This window comes from Maylandia zebra, linkage group LG6, assembly GCF_041146795.1.
Source record: "Maylandia zebra isolate NMK-2024a linkage group LG6, Mzebra_GT3a, whole genome shotgun sequence".
Classification (NCBI taxonomy): domain Eukaryota; kingdom Metazoa; phylum Chordata; class Actinopteri; order Cichliformes; family Cichlidae; genus Maylandia; species Maylandia zebra.
Window position 1 is genome coordinate 44,728,021 of NC_135172.1, and position 18,068 is coordinate 44,746,088.

General features: G+C 50.7%; 1 protein-coding gene across 3 annotated transcripts in view; it reads left to right on the forward strand.

The window, feature by feature from the left end:
- The window catches only part of LOC101467085 (spectrin beta chain, non-erythrocytic 1), a 39,664-nt gene that overhangs the window by 8,895 nt on the left and 12,701 nt on the right, over positions 1–18,068 (forward strand). For all 3 annotated transcript variants that reach the window (XM_076885316.1, XM_004574027.6, XM_004574028.5), the window contains 26 exons: positions 1,253–1,404; positions 3,554–3,727; positions 3,844–3,935; positions 4,016–4,096; positions 4,173–4,288; positions 4,360–4,472; positions 4,555–4,742; positions 4,821–4,938; positions 6,641–6,799; positions 6,875–7,177; positions 7,257–7,410; positions 7,539–8,409; positions 9,771–9,908; positions 10,025–10,781; positions 10,866–11,068; positions 11,501–11,591; positions 11,743–11,889; positions 12,166–12,429; positions 15,350–15,574; positions 15,648–15,737; positions 15,818–16,090; positions 16,208–16,338; positions 16,498–16,702; positions 16,782–17,156; positions 17,478–17,722; positions 17,798–17,936. In XM_076885316.1, coding sequence (XP_076741431.1) covers positions 1,253–1,404; positions 3,554–3,727; positions 3,844–3,935; positions 4,016–4,096; positions 4,173–4,288; positions 4,360–4,472; positions 4,555–4,742; positions 4,821–4,938; positions 6,641–6,799; positions 6,875–7,177; positions 7,257–7,410; positions 7,539–8,409; positions 9,771–9,908; positions 10,025–10,781; positions 10,866–11,068; positions 11,501–11,591; positions 11,743–11,889; positions 12,166–12,429; positions 15,350–15,574; positions 15,648–15,737; positions 15,818–16,090; positions 16,208–16,338; positions 16,498–16,702; positions 16,782–17,156; positions 17,478–17,722; positions 17,798–17,936 — 5,804 coding nt within the window. The remainder of the gene's footprint in view (positions 1–1,252; positions 1,405–3,553; positions 3,728–3,843; positions 3,936–4,015; positions 4,097–4,172; positions 4,289–4,359; positions 4,473–4,554; positions 4,743–4,820; positions 4,939–6,640; positions 6,800–6,874; positions 7,178–7,256; positions 7,411–7,538; positions 8,410–9,770; positions 9,909–10,024; positions 10,782–10,865; positions 11,069–11,500; positions 11,592–11,742; positions 11,890–12,165; positions 12,430–15,349; positions 15,575–15,647; positions 15,738–15,817; positions 16,091–16,207; positions 16,339–16,497; positions 16,703–16,781; positions 17,157–17,477; positions 17,723–17,797; positions 17,937–18,068) is intronic.

The window sequence follows — 18,068 nt, forward strand, 5'->3', positions numbered from 1 at the left end:
TGTAAATCTCACGGATGTTAAGCAGTTTCTGTCACATGGTGTTGCTCTGCTGCTGCCACTAGGAGGCGCTGGGATGTTTACGCAGTGTTGGTGTGCAGATCTCTCCGCGCCAGGACCCGGACTGGACAGAGCGCATTTGGGCTATAAGTACTTCCTGTGAACTGCCTTCACGGAAACTCCGTGCTGCACGAACACGGTTTAGGAAACATGCTGCAGGGGGCGCCGTGGAGCCAGGCTGGCAGGCCGTAGGTGTTGATGCATAAACTTTATTTGTGTGGAACAATAAACGGAGCCATCACCCAGTCGCTTCGGTGCTCGGGTTCTAAAGCTCCGCCCACAGAGCTCATCACTGCTGTTTTAAAGCGGCATGATTACAGGCGCACCTGGGTGTCTGTGGGCGTGTTGGGCGACCTTCGACCTGCTCCTGGTTAAAGTTTAAGCGCTCACTTTTACTGCTGGGCTCAGTGACATCATCACAGGCTGTCACACCTGCCCGGAGCACAGGTGCACGGGGTTCAGTCCAACTTCCTGGTGTTTCCATGGAAATGTAAGCAGCAGAGCAATGAATAATTCTGCTGGTAACACAAATAATAAAACACTTCCAGAAGAGTTTAGCAAAGACACAAGCACGAGCGTGGCACAGTAAACAGAGGCCCACCTGGTCTCACCTGGTGTCAGTGGTAACCAGTTTAGGCCTGCTGGCTGAAACCAGTCATGACGCTGAACCAAACACTGCGGTTGGCTAGTGGCGCCGTTGCTATCAGCAGCGCAGCGTCTCCACAGAGACAGCGTCAGGTCTGCAGGTCCAACAGCAGCGTCGGAGCCGCAGCATCGCCGGCGTAACCAAACAGGAAACAGGCGGGACAACAGGAGTTTTACTTTGAAGGTTTGAGCTGAGTCGCACATCCACTTCCATCCTCGTGAAGCCCCACCTGTTAGAGGCGATCAACTGCTCTCAGTTCTGCTCACGTGTTTGCCTGAATCAGCCTGTTTTAGCTCCTCCCCCTTTTGGACAGCCGTCTGTGTGGTGTCGCTGCTTTATTATAATCATTACAGCTGTTGCTGTTTCCTGTCTGTGTGTTTAGAGCAGGTCGCTGCATCGGTGTTCACATGCACCGAACATACAAATACAAACAGCAGGTGGGCGGGGCTTATGTGCCTGATAAGAGTGTGAAAACTCTGATCAGGTGCCCAGACTGAAACGTGTGTGTGTGTGTGTGTGTGTGTGTGTGTGTGTGTTGTGCGTGCACAGATGAGCGGGAGGCGGTGCAGAAGAAGACCTTCACTAAGTGGGTGAACTCTCACCTGTCCAGAGTCTCCTGCAGGATCACCGACCTGTACATGGACCTGAGAGACGGACGCATGCTCATCAAACTGCTCGAGGTCCTCTCCGGGGAGAGACTGGTAACACACACACACACACACACACACACACACACACACACACACACACACACACACACACACACACACATAAACAGTCCTTGCACTAAAATCAACACCAGAAGAAGAAACCCGGCCTTCACTGATCTGATCAACTGGAACTTCCTGTCCAGGCCGTCAGGATGTCTGATAGAGCGCCCCTGCTCAGCCTGTGGCTGCGAACAGTACTGCAGCTCCTGTAGAGCGAGATGAGGGAGGAGAGACACTTCTATGGGCTTAAATTGTGGCCATAAATGTTTTGTACTTGTAAATCAAATGCGTGTTTGTGAACTAAACTGAAGTTTTGTAGCCTTGTAAAAATAAATTTGTTAGAAAGATTTATGTTTGTGCATCTACAGATCAGTAGATGCGCTCAGGTTCCCTGGATGTGGGAGAGTTTCAACTTACACGTACAAATTTTGACCCGATTTTTCTTCCTGTCAGCTGATTGGCCAATGTCACCTCAATCACAAATTTAACAATCCAATCAGAGCACAGATGGGTTTGGCTGTTTGAGGGGTGCTTTACGGAGCTGCAGGTCCTGAAAGAATAAATGCCTTTTACATGCCAGCCCAGTGTTTTCCTTCATCACCATGAAAACAGTCTGTGTGTGTCCGAGTTCAGTGATTTTGTGTCACAGGTCTACGTGCTTAGACAGAGACCTCCAGAACCTTTCTCTGTGGACCCTGGGGGGGCAGTGTTGTGGACATGACACAGTCTTCACTAGTGGGGATACTTACAAAGCTTTCTGGTTATGAATTAGCATACATGTTTTTATTGAACATTTGAAGAAACAGCAAAAAAAACAAACTCTTGTAGAGGAGATAAAGTCAGAGATAGAAACGACAAGGAGCAGGTGCATCTAGTACAGGTAGAGCTGCTGCACACAGAGCCCAGCAGCCAGCAACAAATCCTGGATCCTTGGCTTTTAGTTAGCAGTTAGCATTAGCAGCACATCCTGCGTCTGATGTGAAAGGACTTTTATGCTGCGCACTGTGACGCACAGCAATGGTCCCGGGTCAGCCCTGACTTTGTGTTAAACTAATCCTAAAGTAATAATGGTGTTTCTAACCACTGATATACCACAACTTTATCCTTTCAACAGCTACTCAAAGTTAGGGGACCTAACTGCTATCGGATATTTATATAGAGATCCTCCAGCTTCAAACTGTATCACCCTTCAAGGACCTGCAGCTCCGTAAAGCACCCCTCCAACAGCCAAACCCATCTGTTCTCTGATTGGATTGTTAATCAATCAACCAATCAGCTGACAGGAAGAAAAATCGGGTCAAAATTCGTACATGTAAGTTGAAACTCTCCCACATTCAGGGAACCTGAGCGCAGAGTTTACACGTAGTGTTTTCCTCTGTAAGCAGACCTTCACAGAAACATTTGTAACTCGCGTAAATATTTTTTAAAACACAAAGTCTCATCTGTAGATGCACAAACATAAAATTTTCTAACAAATTTATTTTTACAAGGTTACAAAACTTCAGTTCACAAATACGCATTTGATTTACAAGTACAAAACATTTATGACCACAATTTAAGCCCATATGCTTCTGTGTGCTCCGCCCCTTTTGCCCAGATATTTCCAGAGGACGTTTCCTGTGTGTCAGACGATGTCATGTGATGTCACAGCGGTCGGTCATGTGACATAAGTTTCTGGATGAGCTTCCCGAGATTTTTAAAGCGATGCTTTATTTGACGTGCGATCAGAGTAAGTCCACATTCGTGCTCCTGATGACCTCCTGGAGGGTACAGCAGCTCACAGGAAGTGACCTCAGAGTTCAAGCAGGTGTGCCTGACTTCCTGTTTTCCCTCTGAAACATTAACCTGTTTCCGTTTGAGACGGTGGACTTGTTGGCCTCAAGGAAGGCTGTGGTCCAGCTGCTGCGCTTCCTCCCACTTCCTGTAGGCCAGGAACGCCTCGCCGTCCTCCCGGGCCAGGAAGACAAGACGGTGTCTCCACTTCCTGTTATTTTGGAGACGTCAGTGGGAACCAGACACATATCCTTGCTTCAGTGTGTGATTATTGCAGCTTTTATTGTGAAAGTCTGCCCTCACAGGATGTTCATGATTTTGGATCTACACCTGTAGATCACCTGACTCTCTGCTCCTCCGCCTCCAGCCAAAGCCAACCAAAGGGCGGATGCGGATCCACTGTCTGGAGAACGTGGACAAGGCGCTGCAGTTCCTGAAGGAGCAGCGGGTTCACCTGGAGAACATGGGCTCCCACGACATCGTGGACGGAAACCATCGGCTCACGCTGGGCCTCATCTGGACCATCATACTCCGCTTCCAGGTAAGCACGCGTCACAGGTGTGACCTGTTAGAGCACAGACTCAGGAGATTCCTGCAGGGCCACAGGTAAAAACGGCAGACAGGTGGAGGTGTTACTGTTCTTCCTCTTGCCCTCAGATTCAGGACATCAGCGTGGAGACAGAAGACAACAAAGAGAAGCGATCGGCCAAAGACGCCCTGCTGCTGTGGTGTCAGATGAAGACTGCGGGGTGAGGCTCACCTGCAGCACCTGCGTAGTGTCAGTGAGGCCGAGCTCAGGTTAACCTCTGCTTCCTGTCTTCTTCCTCAGGTATCCCAACGTCAACATCCACAACTTCAGCACGAGCTGGAGGGACGGCATGGCCTTCAACGCGCTCATCCACAAACACAGGTAACCCCGTCGTCCAGGTGTGACGATGCGGAGACTCGTCCCTGTGAATAAAGTTTTGTGTTTCTCGTGTTTTCAGGCCTGATTTGATCGATTTTGACAAACTGAAGAAATCCAACGCTCACTACAACCTGCAGAACGCCTTCAACCTGGCGGAGCATCACCTGGGCCTCACCAAGCTGTTGGACCCCGAGGGTAGGGACCGCACGTTTACCTGAGCAGTTCACCTGAACAGTTTGTATTTGAATCTTCTGTTTGTGCTGCAGACATCAGCGTGGACCATCCCGACGAGAAGTCCGTCATCACCTACGTGGTGACCTATTACCACTATTTCTCCAAGATGAAGGCTCTGAAGGTGGAGGGCAAACGTATCGGGAAGGTGAGTCGGCACGACTGAAACTCTCTTTCAGAGGTCACGAACTCCGCTGGCGGCGCCTCATTGTCTTGGTTTTTGCTTCCAGGTTTTGGACAACGCCATCGAGACGGAGAAGATGATCGAGAAATACGAGTCCCTGGCCTCAGACCTGCTGGAGTGGATTGAACAGACCATCATCATCCTCAACAACAGGAAGTTCGCCAACTCTCTGGCAGGAGTCCAGCAGCAGCTACAAGCCTTCAACACCTACCGCACCGTGGAGAAGCCCCCCAAGTAAGAGCGCTGCGCCTCGCCTTCGCTCTGCCTCCAGTAACGCTACCTGAGCTCTCACCTGGTCTCTGTCCCCATCAGGTTCACAGAGAAGGGGAACCTGGAGGTCCTTCTCTTCACCATCCAGAGCAAGATGAGGGCAAACAACCAGAAGGTGTACATGCCCCGCGAGGGGAAGCTCATCTCTGACATCAACAAGGTGGGAGCCGCTCCGAAGCCGTTTACCTGTCGGTCAGAGCCCGTCCCGCCGCTCGCCCAGCAGAACGCAGACTCAATATGTTTCGTCTCCTGTGAACCCGAGTTACACACAGCGTTTGCAGCTGTGCAGCCGAATCCCAGCAGGGCTGTCGTCCTGCTGCTCGCGTCGGGCGCACGTAGTCGGTTTGTCTTCCCCAAATGATCGAGAGTGACGGCCGAGAGTTTTATCAGTACACAAGTTAACCTGATCACAGGAGGAACTCACTCTCTGATCATGTTAGCTGAAAACTGTGCGTCTGGTGTCCGGAGCATTGAAATAAGAGCCTTCGTCTGACACCTGCAGAGTTCCTTCATGGTGCAGAGCAACATGACAGGAAGATGCCAGAGTCGTTCATAAGAACCAGAACGTGCAGTTTGTGAAGGCAGAAGGACCCGTGCACGAAACGTTTCTAGCAGTTTGTTAGAAAAACAGCTGTGAGCGTTTCTGCTGGTCGAGTCCAGGTGACTCAGTCCTGACCTCGCTCTGCACGTTTGTATCTCGCTTGGAGCCGGCGGTGCTGAGGCCGGGCTCGAGTCTTCTCCCGGGCTCGAACCGTGGAGCCGCTTCGGTTACGTGAAATGTGCTTTTGTTACAGATACACGACGTTTCTAAGACGGCGTGGACTTGTGTACAGACGGATGTTTGCTGCGATGTTAAACTCTGTGTTTCCGTTAACCCTTTAAGACCTACCATAGAACCAAGTTCGCCAGAGCTTATATTATATTTTTACATGCTGTGGAGCCATTTCTGGGAGCATTTCAAGTTGCTATACATCAATACAACCATTATAGCCCAAATTGTAATAATATGTCTGCATTAAGTGCATAGTAACTACATAAATTGCAAAAAAGTGCAATAAACTACAAAAAAATTAAAATCGTTTTTGTTTTTTTAACATATATTTCTAGTTAGAGAAATTTAAGAGGCTTATCCCTCAAAACTGTAAATACAAAAAAGTTGCACAAACTAGTTTCCCACCACAGGAAATTTATTTTAAGTGTCTTCATAGTTTTATTTTTGAGATACACCAATTTTTATATACTGCAGGAAAAACGAAAATAAGTATTATAATGCAAATTTGCAAAATAACAGCATATGCATCAAAATAAACTATTTCCAGCAGTGCAATATGAGTCCTCAGCATCCCAGAAACGACACAGAAAGTCATGAAGTCAAACATAAGTTTTAAAAACACCAGTATAGGCTCATAAGGCCCTGATGGTAAAAAACTACATTTCCGCAAAATGACGTCACTTCCGGTTTCGGGCAGGTCATGGCGGACATGCGATAGTTCGCGCTGATAGACGTAGGAAGTGTTACAAACAGCTGATCGATCGGCAAAGCGTGTTTCTGGAATATTATGTTTTTGTTGCTGCAAGTGCTTTTTATGATGTTTTTGCAAAGCTTTATGTGGAAGGAAACCGTGACTTAGGACAAGCTGATGGCATCAGATGTAAGTACAACTCCTCCGGTTTCATATGCAAAAAAAATATTGCGCTAGCTCACGTGGTTGCAGAGCTACGGGATTTAAAAGTAGTTACGCAAAATGGAGCGTGTCCGCTCCGACCGGCTCTAAAGGGTTAAAACAACTCCTACAGAGACTAAATTTACACGCTGTAAATGCTGCTGCGTGGATTTGATGCTGACTTTGTGATCCTGACAGGCCTGGGAGCGGCTGGAGAAGGCGGAGCATGAGCGCGAGCTGGCTCTGAGGATGGAGCTGATTCGTCAGGAGAAGCTGGAACAGTTGGCCAGGCGCTTTGATCGAAAGGCGGCCATGAGAGAGACCTGGCTCAGCGAAAATCAGAGGCTGGTGTCACAGGTAGGAGGACGCAGCAAATCATGTGACCTGCACTCGTGATCTCATGACACGCCGCCGTCTCTTCTCTGTCTCCAGGATAACTTTGGCTTCGACCTTCAGGCCGTCGAGGCCGCCACCAAGAAGCACGAGGCGATCGAAACGGACATCGCCGCATACGAGGAGCGTGTCCAAGCTGTGGTTGCTGTGGCAAAGGAGCTGGAGGCGGAGCGCTACCATGACATCAAACGCATCGCAGCCCGGAAGGACAACGTTATTCGTCTGTGGGAGTATCTGCTGGAGCTGCTGAAGGCCCGCAGGCAGCGGCTGGAGATGAACCTGGGCCTGCAGAGGGTCTTTCAGGAGATGCTCTACATCATGGACTGGATGGACGAGATGAAGGTACCCGAACACGGCACTCGGGGTGGGACGCAGAGAAGGTGTCTGAGCAGAAACGTGATCGTCTGCTTTTGGGTTCTAGATGCTGCTGCTGTCTCAGGATTATGGGAAGCATCTGCTGGGGGTGGAGGACCTGCTCCAGAAACACGCCTTGGTGGAGGCAGACATTGCCATCCAGGCCGACAGGGTGAAGGCGGTCACCGCCAACGCCAACAAGCACTCTGCCAGCAACAGCGGTGAGCAGCAGGCGCCTTTCCTCGCCTCTGAGTTTGATTTGAACTTGAGTATTTTTATCCATTTAATAAGGAGGAGTCTTGTTCCTCCGATAGGTGTACTTTTACATTTTCCCTTCCTTCCTGTCCAGGCTACAAGCCCTGTGACCCACAGGTCATCCAGGACCGGGTGGCCCACCTTGAGTTCTGCTACCAGGAGCTGACTCAGCTCGCCGCAGAGCGACGTGCCCGTCTGGAGGAGTCTCGCCGTCTCTGGAAGTTTTTCTGGGAGATGGCGGAGGAGGAAGGCTGGATCCGTGAGAAGGAGCAGATCCTGTCCTCTCTGGAGCACGGTAAGGACCTGACGGGGGCGCTGCGTCTCCTCAGCCAGCAGCGAGCCCTGGAAGACGAGATGAGCGGCCGTGCCGGCCACCTGCAGCACACCATTGCGGAGGGCCAGGCCATGGTGAAGGCGGGACACTTCGGTGCCACGAAGATCCAAGAGCGAATTTCCGACCTGCAGGCTCAGTGGGCAGCGCTGGAGCAGCTGGCAGCGGTGAGGAAGAAAAGGCTGGAGGAGGCTCTGGCCCTCCACCAGTTCCAGGCAGATGCTGATGACGTAGATGCCTGGATGCTGGACGCCCTGCGCATCGTCTCCAGCGGGGAGACCGGCCACGATGAGTTCTCCACCCAGGCGCTGGCCAGGAAGCACAAAGATGCAGCGGCAGAGGTGGCAAGCTACAGACCGGTCATCGACTCACTCCACGAGCAGGTCGCCTGTCTGCCAAAAGAGGAGGCGGAGTCAGAGGAGGTCCGCGGTCGGCTGACCTGTATCGAGGAGCGCTACAAGGAGGTTGCCGACCTCACCAAGCTGAGGAAGCAGGCGCTTCAGGACGCTTTGTCCCGCTACAAAATGTTCAGCGAGGCCGATGCCTGCGAAGTTTGGATCGATGAGAAGGAGCAGTGGCTGAACAGCATGGAGATCCCGGAAAAACTGGAGGACCTGGAAGTCATACAGCACAGGTGGGATTTGTTTTTGACGCTGTAATTTTTATTGATAGTGTTGTCGCAGTTTAAACACAAACATGTTACATTACAGGCGAAATAACCATGCAAGCACACAGTCAAACAAACAGAACTAAAGCGAACAAAAGGTGTGGGTGCCCATTCTAATCAACTGCCACATGCACACCTGCCTTTACTCCGCATACACACTCCAGCTTATATACTTTTATACAGGCATGCATCAATAGATATACAGAGTTATAGACCTTAAATGTTTTGTTCTTCATTAATTTTCCCTGGTGCTGTATAATGTCCACTTCTCCCACAACGAAAATATCTTCCTTTAATCTGAGAAGTAATTTCTTCCATTGCATAGATTCCTCCAACAACATTTAAGCAGTGTTTTGAAGAAGGCGGATCCAGTTTGTACCAGTTTCTTGTTGTAGCTTTCTTTGCAGCTATCAAGTCGTCGTACATAACATACTCTCTAATATTCCCAAGATATACAGTTTTAAAATCGTGTGGTAATTGATAGCCCAACATATTGCCTATTACAAGAATCACGTTCTTCCAAAAATGATGCAGTTTCAGGTCCCAAACACGTGCGTATGACGAGCTTCCATGTTACCACATCTGCTCCAAACTTGAGTCTGCTTACTTTTGATTTTTGGTGTAAGAAAGAATCGAGTAAGATGTTTCCATCCAAATTCTCTCCAGCATCTTGAGTTAGTCGTGTTCTGGGTTTCACACATATCTAACCAGCACAGGTAGGATTAGTTACACAGCACTGCCTCAGAGCAAACCGAAGGCTCTGCCTCCCATTCTACTTTTAAATACTCTAGGAACAACAAGTAGGCCTGCAGAGCGAGAGCGAAGTGCTCTAATAGGGTGATATGGTACTACAAGGTCATTAAGATAAGATGGGGCCTGATTATTTAAGACCTTGTATGTGAGGAGCAGGATTTTGAATCCTGGATTTAACAGGAAGCCAAAACAGGAGAAATCTGCTCTCTCTTTCTAGTCCCTGTCAGGACTCTTGCTGCAGCATTTTGGATTTTTAGGAGTTTTTAGGACTTCCTGATAATAATGAATTACAGTAGTCCAGCCTGGAAGTAATAAATGCATGAACTAGTTTTTCAGCGTCACTCTGAGACAGGATATTTCTAATTTTAGAGATGTTGCACAAATGGAAGAACGCAGTCTTACATATTTGTTTAATATGTGCATTGAAGGACTGAAGTGGTCCTAGCACTGAACCCTGTGGAACTCCATAACTAACCTCAGTGTGTGAAGAGGACTCTCCATGATTAGATAGATATGATACAAATGTACTGTGATACACTGCAACACGTGCACTGAAGCATGATGTGTTCTGGCAGGTTTGAGAGTCTTGAGCCGGAGATGAACAGCCAGGCGTCTCGTGTCGCTGTGGTGAACCAGATTGCCAGGCAGCTGATGCACAGCGGTCACCCGAGTGAGAAGGACATTAAGACCCAGCAGGACAAACTCAATAACAGGTATGACCCGACCATCAGGTACAGAGATTCCTACCAAAGAATAACAAAATCAAAAACATTGACCTGTGAGAGTCAGGTGTGGAAGCTGCCGTGATAACCCTCTGCTCTGCCTCCAGGTGGAGCCTGTTCCGTGAGCTTGTGGACCGTAAGAAGGAGTCCCTGAACTCAGCTCTGGGCGTGCAGAACTACCACCTCGACTGCAACGAGACCAAGTCCTGGATCAAAGAGAAGACCAAAGTCATCGAGTCTACCCAGGAGCTGGGCAATGACCTCACAGGGGTCATGGCCCTGCAGCGCAAACTGACCGGCATGGAGCGTGACCTGGCTGCCATCGAGGACAAGCTCAGTGAAATGCACGGCGAAGCCCGGAGGCTGGCAGAAGAGCACCCCGATCAGGCCAACGCCATTACGGGCCGTCTGGCCGAGATCACAGCCGTATGGGAGGAAATGAAGAACACGCTAAAGAACCGAGAGGAGTCTCTGGGTGAAGCCAGGAAACTGCAGCAGTTCTTACGTGAGCTGGACGACTTCCAGTCGTGGTTATCTCGCACTCAGACCGCCATCGCCTCAGAGGACATGCCCAACACGCTTGCCGAAGCAGAGAAGCTGATGGCCCAACATGAAGGCATCAAGAATGAGATCCAGAACTACGAGGAGGACTATCAGAAGATGCGGGACATGGGCGAGATGGTGACACAGGGCCAGACAGACGCTCAGTACATGTTCCTGCGACAACGGTTGCAGGCGCTCGACACCGGCTGGAACGAACTGCACAAGATGTGGGAGAATCGGCAGAACCTGCTGTCGCAGTCCCACGCCTACCAGCTGTTCCTTCGGGATACCAAGCAGGCGGAGGCTTTCCTCAACAGCCAGGTAAATGCCCGATTAACACCTCCTCCCCTTTCTGCTCCTGCCTGTGCTTTAAAAACTCGCCATTTCTCTGTGTCTGCCCCGCAGGAGTACGTCCTGGCTCACACAGAGATGCCCACGACCCTGGAGGGGGCCGAGGCTGCCATCAAGAAGCAAGAGGACTTCATGACCACGATGGACGCCAACGAGGACAAGATTAACGGCGTGGTTGAGGCCGGTAGGCGGTTGGCCAGCGACGGGAACATCAACGGCGATCGAATCCATGAGAAAGTTACCTCCATCGACGACAGGTGCGCCAAAGCTTCACAGCATGTTCGTTCGCTGCAGAAGAACCTTTCTTGCGTTCTCCTCAGCAGACGTAGTCGGTACATTCCCGTGGTTCCACAGGAAGGTGTAGGTGCCACCCTGACCTTCAGCTTTTCCAGTTGTGCAGGATCCGTCAGTGTGATGAAGGGAATCAATGTGTGTTCTTCCCATTTTGTCACTCATCCAAGTGACTTCTTCAGTCTGGAGTCAGTCTTCGGTTTTCAAGTTTTCACTGAAGACGCCAGATGAACAAAATCCACTAGACTAATGAGAAAGCAGCTGTGGAACATAAAGAGCACGTCAAACCATAGCTGTCACCGTGACCCCGGCTCCGGCTGCTGTTTCTGAATCTCTAAATGTTGGGTTTGGTGAGTGTGTGAAGGTCGGTCTTATCTGGGTTTTTTGTTGTGTTTCAGGCACAAGAAGAACAGGGAGGCTGCGGTGGAGCTGCTGATGAGGTTGAAGGACAACCGAGACCTGCAGAAATTCCTGCAAGACTGCCAGGAGGTCAGTCTCTGATACGAAGCCGTGCTTTAGACGCCAAAGGCAAAACGCACTCTCTGAAGCAGGGGCGTCGTCAACAAGCACAGCGCTGTGGTTCAGACGGCGTCCTGTGATATCATCGCCTGCGTAACACTGTGTTCTGTTCTGTTTGCAGCTGTCTCTGTGGATCAATGAGAAGATGCTCACGGCTCAGGACATGAGCTACGACGAGGCCAGAAACCTGCACAGCAAGTGGTTGAAGCACCAGGCCTTCATGGCCGAGCTGCAGTCCAACAAAGAGTGGCTGGACAAGATCGAGAAGGTACCGCCGTTCGCCTGAGCAGGGCAGCCAATCAGCAGTCACTCCGCTCACACAAAAGATAAACGAGAGCATGCACGACTCACGAGCTGCAACTTTATGCCCGTGTTTGCCTCAGGCAGGTGTTCTCTGAGCTCGCTGCGAGAGAAGCTACTAAAACACATGCTAACGCTGACCGACGGTGCAAAACTGAGCCTAAAATATACAAATTAAACATTTCATCATATAAATGAGACCCCCAGTGACCTTTAACCTGACCCAAGTGTGTCCTGACCTCAGGATGGCACGCTCTTGGTGTCGGAGAAGCCGGAAACGGAGGCGGTGGTGAAGGAGAAGCTGTCGGCACTCCACACCATGTGGGAGGAGCTCGAGTCCACCACGCAGACCAAAGCTCAGTGTCTGTTTGACGCCAACAAGGCCGAGCTGTTCACTCAGAGCTGCGCCGACCTCGACAAGTGGTTGGCCGGCCTCGAGGGCCAGATCCAGTCCGACGACTACGGCAAAGACCTGACGTCCGTCAACATCCTGCTGAAAAAGCAGCAGGTACGTCCTCCACTCACCTGAATGCAGAACAGACAGGTGGACAGCTCAATGTGAGGTTTGATTTTACTCATATATACAGCTATGACACCTGCAACACCACACCTGTAACACACCTGTGACACCTGTAACACCACAACAGTAACACACCTGTGAAACCACACCTGTAACACCACAACAGTAACACACCTGTGACACACCTGTAACATCACAACAGTAACACACCTGTGACACACCTGTAACACCACAACAGTAACACACCTGTACCACAACAGTAACACACCTGTAACACACCTGTACCACAACAGTAACACACCTGTGAAACCACACCTGTAACACCACAACAGTAACACACCTGTGACACACCTGTAACATCACAACAGTAACACACCTGTGACACACCTGTAACACCACAACAGTAACACACCTGTGACACACCTGTACCACAACAGTAACACACCTGTAACATCACAACAGTAACACAACTGTGACACCTGTAACACCACAACCGTAACACACCTGTAACATCACAACAGTAACACACCTGTGACACACCTGTAACATCACAACAGTAACACACCTGTGAAACCTGTAACACCACAACAGTAACACACCCGTGAAACCTGTAACACCACAACAGTAACACACCTGTGACACACCTGTAACACCACAACAGTAACACACCTGTGACACACCTGTAACATCACAGCAGTAACACACCCGTGACACCTGTAACACCACAACCGTAACACACCTGTAACATCACAACAGTGACACACCCATGACACACCTGTAACACCACAACAGTGACACACCTGTAACACCACAACAGTGACACACCTGTAACATCACAACAGTAACACACCTGTGACACCTGTAACATCACAACAGTAACACACCTGTGACACACCTGTAACACCACAACAGTGACACACCTGTGAAACCTGTAACACCACAACAGTAACACACCTGTGACACCTGTAACACCACAACAGTGACACACCTGTAACACCACAACAGTGACACACCTGTAACATCACAACAGTAACACACCTGTGACACACCTGTAACACCACAACAGTAACACACCTGTGACACCTGTAACATCACAACAGTAACACACCTGTGACACCTGTAACACCACAACAGTAACACACCTGTGACACCTGTAACATCACAACAGTAACACACCTGTGACACACCTGTAACACCACAACAGTAACACACCTGTGAAACCTGTAACACCACAACAGTAACACACCTGTGACACCTGTAACACCACAACCGTAACACACCTGTAACATCACAACAGTGACACACCCGTGACACACCTGTAACACCACAACAGTGACACACCTGTAACACCACAACAGTGACACACCTGTAACATCACAACAGTAACACACCTGTGACACCTGTAACATCACAACAGTAACACACCTGTGACACACCTGTAACACCACAACAGTAACACACCTGTGACACCTGTAACACCACAACAGTGACACACCTGTAACACCACAACAGTGACACACCTGTAACATCACAACAGTAACACACCTGTGACACACCTGTAACACCACAACAGTAACACACCTGTGACACCTGTAACATCACAACAGTAACACACCTGTGACACCTGTAACACCACAACAGTAACACACCTGTGACACCTGTAACATCACAACAGTAACACACCTGTGACACACCTGTAACACCACAACAGTAACACACCTGTGAAACCTGTAACACCACAACAGTAACACACCTGTGACACCTGTAACACCACAACCGTAACACACCTGTAACATCACAACAGTGACACACCCGTGACACACCTGTAACACCACAACAGTGACACACCTGTAACACCACAACAGTGACACACCTGTAACATCACAACAGTAACACACCTGTGACACCTGTAACATCACAACAGTAACACACCTGTGACACACCTGTAACACCACAACAGTAACACACCTGTGAAACCTGTAACACCACAACAGTAACACACCTGTGACACCTGTAACACCACAACAGTAACACACCTGTGAAACCTGTAACACCACAACAGTAACACACCTGTGACACCTGTAACATCACAACAGTAACACACCTGTGACACACCTGTAACACCACAACAGTAACACACCTGTGACACCTGTAACATCACAACAGTAACACACCTGTGACACCTGTAACACCACAACAGTAACACACCTGTGACACCTGTAACATCACAACAGTAACACACCTGTGACACACCTGTAACACCACAACAGTAACACACCTGTGAAACCTGTAACACCACAACAGTAACACACCTGTGACACCTGTAACACCACAACCGTAACACACCTGTAACATCACAACAGTGACACACCCGTGACACACCTGTAACACCACAACAGTGACACACCTGTAACACCACAACAGTGACACACCTGTAACATCACAACAGTAACACACCTGTGACACCTGTAACATCACAACAGTAACACACCTGTGACACACCTGTAACACCACAACAGTAACACACCTGTGAAACCTGTAACACCACAACAGTAACACACCTGTGACACCTGTAACACCACAACAGTAACACACCTGTGACACCTGTAACATCACAACAGTAACACACCTGTGACACACCTGTAACACCACAACAGTAACACACCTGTGACACCTGTAACATCACAACAGTAACACACCTGTGACACCTGTAACACCACAACCGTAACACACCTGTAACATCACAACAGTAACACACCTGTGACACACCTGTAACATCACAACAGTAACACACCTGTGAAACCACACCTGTAACACCACAACAGTAACACAGCTGTAACATATCACAGATGTTGTGCAGCTGCAGTTGAACTGCAGTGGTGTGACAGCTGTGCCTCTATGCTTGCAGATGCTGGAGAACCAGGTGGAGGTGCGACAGAGAGAGGTGGTGGAGCTCCAGAGCCAGGTGAAGGCTCTGGGGCAGGAGGTGAAGGACACGGACGAGGTGGACGGGCGAAGGCAGGTGGTGGAAAATAAGTTTCAGGAGCTGCTGGAGCCGCTGCGACGTCGCAGGAACTTCCTGGTTGAGTCCAGAGAGGTTCACCAGTTCAACCGGGATGTCGAGGACGAGATCGTACGTAAAGTTCACACGCCATATTTTCAGGGGCGCCATCGCTCACGCTCACTGTGCTCTCACTCCTTTACAGCTGTGGGTTCAGGAGAGGATCCCTGTGGCCATGTCCACCGACCACGGCCACAACCTGCAGACGGTCCAGCTGCTCATCAAGAAGAACCAGGTAGGACTATGTTTGCCTCGCTCACAGCATGCTCTGTTTTCTGATGACGGTCTGACCTCTGTGGGCGTGAACATCCCCAGACGCTGCAGAAGGAGATCCTGGGCCATCAGCCCCGCATCGATGACATCCTGGAGCGCAGCCAGAGCCTCCTGAAGGAGGAGTCCTCCAACGGGGATGCGATCCGCCTGGCCGACCTGCAGCAGCTGTGGAAGCGGCTGATGGAGGAGGTGGAGCGTCGGCACGGCCGGCTGGAGGAAGCGCACAAAGCCCAGCAGTACTACTTTGACGCCGCCGAGGCCGAGGCCTGGATGAGCGAGCAGGAGCTCTACATGATGTCAGAGGAGAAGGCCAAGGTGAGTGGGCGGGGCTTACATCATACACAGCTTCCTGTGAAAGTCAACTAAATTAAACACTCACATTAGAAGGGTGAGAGCAAAATCATTACCGTGACAACTGTTTGCTCCAATCAGGACGAGCAGAGCGCCGTCACCATGCTAAAGAAGCATCAGATCATGGAGCAGGCGGTGGAGGACTACGCCGAGGCCGTCCACCAGCTGTCCAAGACCAGCAGAGGGCTGGTGGCCAACGGACACCCGGAGAGGTGAGCCGCTTTTAGTGACATCACACCTGCATCACATGACAGGAAGCAGTCAGACAACATCAGGAAGCCAGCTGCGACACTTCCTGTCTGTCGCTACATCAGTGTGAGTAGTTTAACTGTGTGTGTGTGTGTGTGTGTGTGTGTGTGTGTGTGTGTCAGCGAGCGGATCAGCATGCGTCAGTCTCAGGTGGATAAGCTCTATGCCGGCTTGAAGGACTTGTCGGAGGAGAGGCGGGGCAAACTAGATGAGAGGCTCCGCCTCTTCCAGCTGAATCGAGAGGTGGACGACCTCGAGCAGTGGATCGCCGAGCGCGAGGTGGTGGCCGGGTCACACGAGCTAGGACAGGACTACGAGCATGTCACCGTGCGTACCGATTGTACTTCCTCTGAGTGTACTCTGTCAAGTATTACATACTGACCTATGATCCCTGCCCGCTGCTCAGATGCTGCAGGAACGTTTCCGGGAGTTTGCCCGGGACACCGGGAACATTGGACAGGAGCGCGTGGACGCCGTGAACCGGCTGGCAGACGAGCTGATCAACGCCGGGCACAGCGATGCGGCCACGGTGGCGGAGTGGAAGGACGGGCTAAACGAGGCCTGGGCCGACCTGCTGGAGCTCATCGACACCAGGACGCAGATCCTCGCCGCCTCCTTCGAGCTCCACAAGTTCTACCACGACGCCAAGGAGATCCTGGCACGCATCCTGGACAAGCAGAAGAAGCTTCCGGAGGAAGTGGGCCGGGACCAGAACACGGTGGAGACGCTGCAGAGGATGCACACCACCTTTGAACATGACATCCAGGCCCTGGGAACACAGGTCAGTGTGGGGACACTGGTTTTATTGGGAGTCACTTGGGCACAGCTTTTTTGGGGGGGGGGGGGGGTTGTATCTGAGGTGTGCAGACAGAGCCCAGCGCTCTCAGAGAGCGCCGGGCTCTCTGAGCACGTTATTTCCAGCCAGAAACCAGCCACAGCTTCCTGTTCAGCTGATCAGCCGTTTAAAGGTCACGTGACTTAAGAATTACCAGACATGTAAACTCCCACGCAGGTCACCTTTCCTTATTAGGCGATTTAAAGTCAGAGCACCTGACTGAAACATGCAGGTGTACGTGTTATGACCTTTGACCCTGTGTTGCAGGTGAGGCAGCTGCAGGAGGATGCGGGGCGCCTGCAGTCGGCGTATGCCGGAGACAAAGCAGACGACATCCAGCGCAGGGAAAGCGAGGTGCTGGAGGTGTGGCGGAGTCTGCTGGAGGCGTGTGACGGACGCCGGCTCCGCCTCCTCGATACCGGGGACAAGTTTCGGTTCTTCAGCATGGTCCGAGACCTGATGCTGTGGATGGATGACGTGATCCGGCTCATCGAGGCCCAGGAAAACCCCAGGTAGGTCCGTGTGCTGCACAATGGTGGATCCTCGCCTCACGGCGGCCTCGCTAACAAAGACGTTTGTGTGTCCAGAGACGTTTCGTCGGTGGAGCTGTTGATGAACAACCACCAGGGTATCAAGGCGGAGATCGACGCCCGCAACGACAGCTTCACGGCCTGCATTGAGCTCGGGAAGGCTTTGCTGGCCAGGAAGCACTACGCTTCAGAGGAGGTGAGCTGAGACACTGATGGCCGCTCAGGTGATTGTCAGCTGACGAGCTGAAACACAGACTGAGAGAAGAGAAGGAAAAAGGTGCTGAATCAAGAAAAGAAAGTTTAATGACCAACAAAAGAATTGTTAAAG